Genomic DNA, 10,923 nt, shown 5'->3' with positions numbered 1-10,923 from the left:
GCCCCGTTTCCAAAAACAAATCCAAATTATGATAATCTCTATGCGTATCTGTTTCCCACAAGAAATACAGTTATTCACTTTTCAGACATCCGTAAAACCACTGAGGCAAGAAAAACTAAAATATTCCCTAACGGGTACTTAGCCAACTTTGACTCGGTCTGAAACTCGACCGAAAAATTTCAGAACGCCGAACGGCACTTGCAACGCTGCTTCTGCATCGGACCATGCGGCAAAAAAGACTGAGGATATGACGTCGGTCATGCGCATTTGTACCCTGACGTTCTGATGTCAGTCTAAAGCGCCTTGACCGACGTCAGCCTAATACTTCGATATTCGGGCCGACCGAGGACAGCGGACTACCCAAGTGTAAGGACTGCAGCAATGTGAGATGAAGAACATCCAAAGGACACAACCCCTTGATTGTGGAGTCAGGTGACCTGGAGCCATAAAAAGATTTACCAACATTTCTTAAATAAAAATCTGGCTATGTTTTTGTCCTTTTGGGAAAAAGGATGCTGGCCAAATTTCCCACATCAGTTTCAAGTAAGAACAAAACCTAGATACTTTAATGTATGTATCAATGATTTACATACATCAGCATAACCTTCTTAGTTTTCTGAAACTAGCATAATACCAGCAATTTAACCAACACAGCCCATTTGACTTACCAATACTACTTGGCGGTTGCCTGCTATAAGCTGTCCAGAGTCCCTTAACTGGATATGGAGCAGCAGCAAATAAAGATCTTCTACCGATGCCCAGCTGTCCAAGTTTGTCACATCCAAATGCATAAATAGCTCCAGTAGATGGCACAAAGGCTAGTGTATGCTGCCTAAATAAAAGAAAATTTAGAATTTCATATAACTTAATAAATAAATCCAATAATGCTGTTGAAAAATAATCATTATATTACTGATGATTAGCTGTGCTAAGAATAAAAATTCTACAGGAGACAAACTTTAAAACCGTCTTGTTAATTCAGCAGATAGAACTTCCAAAATAAATTTACTAAAAGCTGTACTTAGCATCTCACCAGTCTATAAGGCACTAAAGGCAAAACTGGTCAGGAAAACTCTAAAACCTACATTCATGCTTTACAATAAGAGGAAGACATTGCTGTGTAAAAGGGAGTGAACCCCAAACTGGAAACATTCCCTCCTCAGCTTAAACACATAAGCCTTCTTGTGAAGTCATCCAAAGCAAACTATGAATCCATATTAGCTTCCTCAATTAAGGACAACCAGAAAACATTCTTTAGTTACATCTGTAACCTAAAAGGAAAGACCCAGACTTGTGTTGAAATAGTAGTTAATGACATCACATACAATGAGCCTGTGGACATGGCTAGGTTATTAGCAGACAGGTTCTGTGAAAACTTCACCCTCCTGTTCCCATCACATATACCCCAGGACATCCCTACCTCCTGTCCTCTTGCCTTATATCTCTAAAGAGCAGGTCATAAACACCCTCTCTAAGGCCAAAAATACAGTATCTACAGGACCTGATAACATCCCAGGTTGCATCTTACATGGGTTTAAACAAGAATTAGGAACACCACTGGGTACTCTTTTCAATCATATTCTAAACTCTGGCTTCATCCCAGCTGAATGGAAAATGGCCACCATTATCCCCTTCCACTGACCCCAGGAACTATACACCTATTAGCTTGACTAGCCTTATCTGCAAGGCCATGGAATGAATCATCATGGATTTTACCAGCAAAGATGTAGGTAATCTCCAAACACCTGACCCCTACTCAGTTTGGATTTGTCAAAGGGAGATCATGACTGTTAAACCTAGAGGACTTCTTTGAGACAGTCACCAAGGCCCTGGACAAGGGGAAATCTTTGCATGCAGCCTACCTAGACTTGACTTAGCCAAGGCTTTTGACACTATCCCCCACTCGGGCATCGTTGACAAACTCACCCAACTAGGCATCAACCCATACATCATTAGATGGGTTGCTCACTGATAGAACCCATATAGTCAAAATAGTGGAATCCATCTACAACCAGTGGTGTTCCACAGGGATCAGTTCTAGGACCTCTACTGTTTGGAATTTATTTCTCCGAAGTACAAGCTAAAACTAAAGGTTTGTGGCTGACAAACTTTGCTGATGACTGCAAACTGGGAATGGTCAGAGAATCTCCAAATGATATCAACCTCCAAAACGAGAGTCTTAAATGATTGACACCCAAGTCATGGCCTTAATCTCAATGCAAAAAAATGCATCACCCCTTTCTGTAAGTGCAATGTTCCTTCTAACTACCACATAAATAACACCACCCTAAGTATGCAATTAGTGGTGAGATACCTGGGGGCACAGGTTGACAGCAACCTTACTTTTAATCACCATTTCTCCACAGTGGTGATAAGGACATTCTATATTACTCACAAGGGCGGGCATTACATCCAGAAAAAAGAAGTTATATAATCCCTTTGTGCTCCTCCCTCATCAGGCCAATAATGGAGAACACCACCCCTTTTGGTATGTAACTTTCCAGTTCCTCACAAGGAAAATTCAAGCTCTTCAGCATCTATCCTATGTAGATGATCTGAAATCACTGTCACTTTATTCTATTTCATACAGACTACTCAGAGGCAATCTATGCCTTGCATATAAGGTAATATTTGACCCTGATTTATTGAAAATGCTGCATATCCACAAGTCAAATGGTACACAGGTTACGTGCTCTAAAGACCTTAGCCTGGTATGTAACATTAGAGGTACTACACCTTTGGAATGGGCTCCCACTTCATGTCAAACAGAGCACCTCATTGGCCCTCTTCAAATGCAATCTGGATGATTGGATGGTTCATATGTAGGTACTAGGCTATCGGCCCAACGGCTTACGTAAGCCTAGCCAATAAGGTTCCCTGGCTTACACCACCCAAGAAAGTTATTTTCCTGTGCCACTGTCGAGCAGACACACAGAAGTGATCCCCGGGGTGTATTTCCCATTTCCCATCCACTCATCAAGTTTTTTCTTGAAGAGTGCTAATGAAGAACTTTGCTTGACATAGATGGGTAGCTTGATCCAGAGTATGGGAAGTCTCTGGGACAAGAATCTATCCCTCCAGCATGTCCTGTTTATTGTGGTGATAAGGTTTAGGTCCCTAGAGCGTGTAGCTCAGTGGGATTGGGATTTCTTTAGGTGTAGCCTGTCCCAACAGCTCTGGGTTTGACATAGCTTTATATGTTAGGCAGAGATCACCTCAGAGTATAGAATATGCTACAGAGTAAAGCTGGATTTTTTGAAATGGTCAGTGTAGGGCATTTGCTTGAGGCCAGTAATCCTCTTGGTGAGGTACTTCTGTGGCTTTTCTAGCTGCTGCAGAAGTCTTGTGAGGTAGATTCCAAAAGGGGCGGTGTACTCTATAATGGGTCTGAGTGTCGAGTAGAAGGGAACAATGACCTTTTTTCCTGCATGAGAGCCCTTTTATGATGAGGTGTGCCATGTAGAAGGACTTCCTGACTACTGTGGCGATGTGACTATCAAAGGAGAGACTACTGTCTACCTGTGTCCCAAGGTCTCATCACACATTCGGTGTTAAGTAGACTGCTGCCTATGTGGTAGTTCATGGGTACAGAGTTTTTACCAAAGGGGATGACACTGCACTTTTTGACATTGAGCTTGAGGCCATGGCTCTGACTCCAGGCATCTGTCTCAGCGAGGCCCCTTCTGTAGGATGTCCACATCATTTGGGGACCTGACTATGGCAATCAAATGCAAACTTCATTAGCCAGAGGCCTTCTGTGTTAGCCTGTACTTCAGAGAATTATATATCAAACAGGAGAGGTCCCAGGATGGAACCCTGTGGTACTCCATTTGTCACTGCTTTGAGGTCAGATTTGGAGTCTGCAACTTTTAGTGTGGGTTCTGTCAGTGAGCCAGTTGGCAACCCATCTTGTGATGTAGGGATTTATACCTAGTTTAGCTATAATTCCAGAATGGGGGATGGTGTCGAAAGCCTTGGCGAACCTTGGGTAACCATAAATCCACCCTGGGGGTTCCACCTGTGTTCCTCTTGACAGGGGCAATTGTTGCTGTTCATTGAAATAAGGGTAGAACTTGGCTAGGTTTGTAAAGGCCCTAGGACCATTAGCCTAGTAACTTCCTATGATCATATGCCATCCATCTCTTGGGCATTGCAGAGTTAATGGGGAGAGATCCAAAATATGTAAACAAATAATTTACACAGACAATTATTTTATTTATTGGAGGGTTCCATTAACCAATAAACTAAATGATGATGCACAGGAAACCAAAATGAAAGCCGTACTATAGTGTATTAAATCAAGCCTCTTTCTGCAACTGGCAGGATTGACTGAGCAGCATAAAAACATGTAAAAAGAAATCCAAAATAATACCAAAGGTTTCTATCAATACAGCTCTGATGGACAGGAGTATGGTTACATGATCACCACCATGGTCACCAATTTATATGATTGTACTGGCTTTAAATCGGTACTGCTGGCAAATATAGAGAGGGTCACTGGCCTTAACAGTGTAATCGCCAACCTCTGCCACAGCTAGATAAGATTTACACTTCACCCACCTCAGTTTTAATCCAGTCTCTTTCAAAGCAAGCTTACCAACTGTAACTGAAACTAGACAAGATTAGTTTTACAAATACATTTTCTCTTAATGGCATCACTACAGTACCAGCACCCATTTCCCTGTTCTTTTGGTAATGCTGCCACCAGCTACACCAAACTAGCTAAGCAAACATCTGTATGGCAGAAACAGCTTGAGCAGTAACTCTTCAAAAGGAAGAAGCCAAACTGCTACTGGTTCAAATACACATACCCTTAATATAATAAGCCACCAGTCACAAGCATTTGAAACTGGAAAAAAAAATACTTAAAAAAGGCAATGCTATTTCTAAAATCAAACAGACAAGCAGCTTTAAACTTGCACAAAGAGAATACAAGCTAAAACAGATGACATACAACTATCTAGTAACTTACCAAGCCCCATCACTATGAACAGATATTCAGAATTTCTACCTACCACACACGTCCAAATACAAACCAATTCAGCTTTAGCTGTGTTTCAGGAATGTAGCCCACTGTGCATTAGAAGCAAGGGAAGTAACTCATCTGACAAGCTACTTTCTCTCTCCGCTTAAAAGTCCAAAGCAGTCCATATTTGCAGGAGTTTTCAGGGCTGAGGAGGTTAAGTCAAACAAGCTTGTACCAATTAAGATAATACATTTTTAGACTGAAAACCCTGCAAACTGTTGTGCACATTCAAGAAGGAAATTTAGTTTCATTTTCTAATAGTTACAGTTCACACACTCAAAGCAGCTTACTTTTTTACTTGGTACACATTTTAAATGTTGCAAGATTTACAGCCAAGGTTTTTACAGAGAAAAATATGTCAGTTTAATACTACCTCTCTCCATAAATCCCCCTTAGTACACCCTCAGGTGAGTTGTCATGACACCACAAAAACACAGCTTGGGGATGGCAAGTGCATTAAGTGATGGCTACCTAGCCTTGCCTTCATAAACCATTCAGTAGCTGCAGTGCTGACTTAGCCCAGTGCTAAACTGTCATGATGTAGGACTGCAATCCTAATCTCCTTCTTGCAAGCTTACTATTTAGCCACTGCCTTTGCGCAAGTACTTCAAAGGGTTAAGATCTGTAATCTACCATGAATATGCTATGACCTAGGTAAGACTGAAGCTTTTGCACAGACCTTATTAATTCCCACATATTCCTTATCCACAGCTGCAAAAGATGAAGCCATGGCTGAAGTCTATGACAGAGGTACACTATTGGATGGTCTTCTTTTGAGGAGATCAGAGTACAGTCCCTAATCCATGGTTTGAACAGGGTACCTGCACTATAAACACCTGGCTGTAATCAGGAGTAACTGGTATGAATTCCATTCAATGTCTTCTGGAGTTTCTGGAAAGCCTGCTCATAAGCTGGGGTCCACGTTAAATTTTCACTTGCTAATAAAAAAACAAATGGTTGCAAACCATCCAGTGTCCAAGAATTTTAATATTAAGAAATTTTTCTTAAAGTTAAGACATCATATTCTAATATGAAATGGCTGCTCGCACAAACATGATCACGACTTCAGAAAATAATCGCATAAACTTTAGAAACATGGCATAACAAAGCTGTTATGTACTTATTACAGAATACACCACTCTAAACAATTCTTGATGAATGACTTCAGCTACTGTTTCTGGCAGAGATTGTTATTTAGACAGTATGACATAAAATGGACTACCTCTGCCAAAACTTCTGGTTTTACTGAATTCTGATATGACTGATACAGGCTGAACAGTGCTGCCCAGAGGGAACTGCCTATGAAGTAAGCTTATGCTGGTGACTTAACTGCACAGACCTGGAAAGAAATTGAGCAATTTCTTTGACATACAATGAAGAGGGCTGGTAGTATTCAAAACTGTTTAGTATCAGACATGCAGACTTTTTGAACGAATGATATGGGATTTGACAACTGGAGTTTTCAACAGACCAGAAAAGGCAATGCTTGCCTGTATACTGAATGAAGGGATTTTCAGAGTGAGGTATGGAAGGGCCAGAACCTTGTCCTTGGCCACTTAGTCTGGCAAGCATGTACCTTGGACTACACAAACAGCCCCATATAGGAGGGGCAGCCTTAAAATTTCAGACTTCAAACTATTTATGGTAATTTGAAACTGCATATGGTATGTACACAGACAAGCTAAAGTTTGTCATACATTTATGAAAAGTCCCTTTATCAAACTTGCATTACTCTTTGGTCTTTTAGCCTTCTTGATTATACAGCTAAGTAATGCTTTAATGAATGTCAGACTCTTCAAGCATCTGTGGTAGCTATAGGAATTATGATAGAGGGGAACTGAAACTTTCAGATGAGGGTCCCCTCAAACAGATTTAGAAGAACGACTTTTGAGTAAATGTACACAGCAGCACTGAAGTTCTCACAAAACAAATTTCTCTCTAATTAGCAACTCAAAGAAAATAAATATTTTTTTTCTCTAACGTTTACGACGTTCACTTCATGTGGCGACAAGTACAAATGTGGTTAAGGTGACAACTATAGACAGTACCAATGGTTTTTAGAGGACAGTAGTAAATCATAATTTGGGGTGTACGCACCTTCTGTGCACTATTTATCCAGCATGATTTTTCCTTATTAGGGCTCATACCCTGCTACGATCAAAGCAGGTTTCACACCTAGGAAGGTAGTGACATAGGTATGCGAGAATTCCTTAGGTGCATCCTGCATTGCTGCGGATTCTGCTTAATTATTTGAGACTCAATATACAACAGTATGTCAACCTTTTAAACCAGCGCTCAGTATGTAGAGCATACATCTACCACTCATTATGTTGTGAGCTAAAAAATGCTATATAAACTCAGTCTCAACAGATGAGCCAGACTTTGCTAACAAACATGTTGTGCATAAATTATGTAAAATAAATGGAAACTAGTAAATATAGTTTCTTAGAGAAAGATGTTTATATGTACAAAGTCTTAGCAATGACAAATCTTGAAAAAGATGTCCCTTAAAGAGGGGAAGAGAAGCTTTACTGTTATAGAGACCACTGCCAGAAGATTTATTGTTACGGCAAGTACCTTGCACAAGCAAACTGTCTTCTTCTGACAAGGTTATCTCAACAGGAAAAACATTTGGGCAGATTCAAAGCAGTACAAGCTATCTCTAGGAGGGGAATTACAGGATCCCCTGTATTACATTAGTAGCATATGTCTTGTTTGCAAGGCAACCACTAACCTGGTATACGAAGTGCAGTAAATTATATGATTATATTTGTACAGCTGCACATTATTTGCTTACAAATCACTGCAAAACATCATGGATGATCTCTGTATCCTGCTGGAGAGGCAAGTCAAACTTTTATTAAGCAGTTCATTCAGGAGGTGTAATCACCATAGGTTCATAGGACGATACAAGGCTATTGGCCCAGAGGCCCTTATAAGCTTAGCCAAGAATTTTACCCATTATCCCACAAAGTCAGCACCTGTTTTCCCTGTCCAGCAGGGACATAGGTGAGATATCAGGGGTATATTTTCTGTTTCCTATTCAGTTGTCCAGGTACCTCTAAATGAGGGCTAGTGAGGTTCTCTGCTTGACATGGAGAGGAAGTCTATTTCACAGATGGAGAACTCTTTGGGACACTAATCTATCCTGCCAAGTCCTATTAATGTCGCAGACCAAGTTGAGACCTTGTGTGCGGGTTGCGTGAGTGGAGTTTGACGTACGGATATGCAGCAACTCCATCAAGGCCAATTCTGAGATGGCCTTGTATGTCAGACACAGGTCACTTTTGAGCAGTCTGTACGAGACTGAGTAGAGGGACAGGGCTTTTAGCATATTTGTACAGGATAGGTGTTTGAGACCCTGTATTTTCCTGGTCAGGAACCTCCGTGGTCTCTCCAAATGCTGCATGTGCCATAGGGAGGACTGTACTTGATAATGGGTCTGATAAGGGAGGAATACAAGGATGTTATGACCTTATTCCTGGATGAAATATCCTTACTTATGAGGTGGGCCATGTAGAAAGCCTTCTGTACAACAGAGGCAACATGGTGGTCAAAAGTCAGGTTGCTATCAACCTGGGTGCCCAAGTCCCTCAGGACTGATTGCATGCTTAGTATGTTGTTATTAATGTGATAATTTGTGGGACACCATGTTCCCCAAAGGGGATAATGATGCATTCCTTGGCATTCAGTTTGAGGCCATGCTTCTGGCACCAGTCATTAGTTTGGTTAAGGCCCTCTTGGAGGATGTTCACATCACTAGGGAAATTGATGATAGTGCCCAACTTGCAGTCATCTGCAAACTTGGTCAGTCATAGACCACTGGTTTTGGCTTGCACCTCAAAAGTATATCCCAAGTAGTAGAGACCCCAAGGCCATCCTTGGGGTACGCTGCTTGTTACAGGTCTACTACTAGAGGTAGCTTCACCTATTTTGACTGAGAGGGTTCTATCAGTGAGCAAGTTTAGCTACCCATCTGGTAACATATAGGTTGATGCCTAGCTGGGAGAGTTTATCTATTATGCCCCACTGGGGAATAGTGTCGAAGGCTTTGGCAAGGTCAAGGTAGGCGGTGTGCACGGTCTTGCTCTCATCCATGGCTTTGGTGACTGTTGCAAAAAAGGTGTCGGAGTTTAACAGGCATGATCTCCCTTTGACAAAACCAAACTGTATGGGATCAAGCATTTGGAGGTTGCCAATGTCCTTGTTTATAAGGTACATGATAATGTGTTACACGGCCTCGCAGATCAGGCTAGTTAAGCTGATGGGCCTATAATTGACAAGGTTGATGGATGCTCCATCTTTGTGCAGAGGGGAGACAGTGGCTTTCCTCCATTCTGCTGGGACGAAGCTGCTGCACAGGCTTTGGTTGAATAGGGTGCCTAGTGGTGCTGAGAGCTCTTGCCTGAGTTCATGTAGGACACAGCCAATGATGTTGTCTGGTCCCATGGGGACTGCAATTTTTTTTGTTTCTGAGAGGGCATTAATAACCTGCTCCCTGGTGATGAGGGGAGAGGAAAGGTGCTGGGAATGTCCTGGTTTATTGATGGGGAACGGGGGGGGGGTGAAATTTTCACTGAACTTGTCTGCCAGCAGGTTGGCTATAGCTATGGCACTTGTGTATGTGGTATTCTTGACCACCAATTCAGAGCAGAATTGGGGGTTGCCTTTCAGATTGCAGATGTATGCGAAGAAGGCCTGGTGACTGTCCTTAGTGATGGGACCCATCTGGACTTGAAGTTAGCCTGACAGGATTTCACCAGGGACTTTATTTGCTTGTTCAGACAAAGGAGAGATTGCTTCAATTTGCACCTGCTCCTTCTTGGTCCTGGACAGCAATTTTTTCCTTTTATTATAAAGTTGGTTTACTGGTGCTGTCCACCAGACAGGTTTACTCTCCCTTGAGGAAGATGATTTGGTCCAGTCAGGTATTGCTGAATCCATACAGCTATATAGGTGCTCATATAGTTTTCTTTTGTGTAGTCTTGGACATTAGTGCTCGATTCAACTGAAGGGATGGTGGTTGTGAAGTTGCTTATACCTGCTCTTTGAAGGTTGTAGTCAGCTTTGGAAAAATGTTTTTGTTCGACTCTGCCGAGGGGGGGGGGGGGTTGGTCAGGGGAGATGGTAACTTCAAAAGTGGTTGCTTTATGGTTGGAGCTTATCAAGGAGGATGACACTGTAGGGGTGCTACAGTGGCTACTCATATTGGTTAGTACCAGGTCAATGATATTTTCACCTCTTGTGGGAGTGTCGACCAGCTGATCCAATGCACTGGCATTGACAAAGTCGAGGAATCCCTGGGCGTTCATGTTTGAGCTACAATAGGTCTTCCACTCTATGGCTGGGTAGTTAAAAATTACCCTGGATGAAGGTAGAGGGTTGAATCTTGAAGGATTCAAGTCAGTCCAGATAGGTGGAGTGGGCCTCCTGAGTTATGGTTGGGGGTCTGTAACTAGCTAGGATTTGAATAGGTTTTGCCAGGAATGTCTCCTGTTCGTCATACTGTCTGACCAGCCTGGAGGTGTGCATGTCTTTGATAAATATTGAAACTTCACCTCCTTTGGCGTCTGTATGGTAGAACAAGTAACCTGGTAAGGCTGGGGTGCTCTCCGCAGCTTTGAACCAGGTTTCAGTGACTGCACACACATCAGCATCTTCCAAGGTGAGGAATGCTTCCAATGAGTGCAGTTTCATGTTAAGACTCCTAGCATTTAGTAGCATGACCTTTACATTTCGTTTAGAATTTTTCACGTTGGCAATTTTGTCCTGACTTTTCCTAAAAAGGGCACCATGGGGGAGGCAAGAGCCTATACTAGAAGCCTGAATCTCAGGGGAGACAGATGAAGGCCATTTCTGGCAAGCATCATGGTCTGTCATGATGTCCTCCCATGCTG

General features: G+C 42.2%; 1 protein-coding gene across 1 annotated transcript in view; it reads right to left on the bottom strand.

Annotated features, from left to right (window-relative positions):
• Nucleotides 1–10,923, bottom strand: part of HERC3 (HECT and RLD domain containing E3 ubiquitin protein ligase 3) — a 1,624,372-nt gene that overhangs the window by 1,348,034 nt on the left and 265,415 nt on the right. The window contains exon 8 of the mRNA XM_044060395.1: nt 669–832. Coding sequence (XP_043916330.1) covers nt 669–832 — 164 coding nt within the window. The remainder of the gene's footprint in view (nt 1–668; nt 833–10,923) is intronic.

Source organism: Protopterus annectens, chromosome 2.part0, assembly GCF_019279795.1.
Source record: "Protopterus annectens isolate FY-2018-M chromosome 2.part0, PAN1.0, whole genome shotgun sequence".
Lineage (NCBI taxonomy): Eukaryota > Metazoa > Chordata > Ceratodontiformes > Protopteridae > Protopterus > Protopterus annectens.
This window is presented reverse-complemented; position numbering and strand designations above follow the sequence as displayed.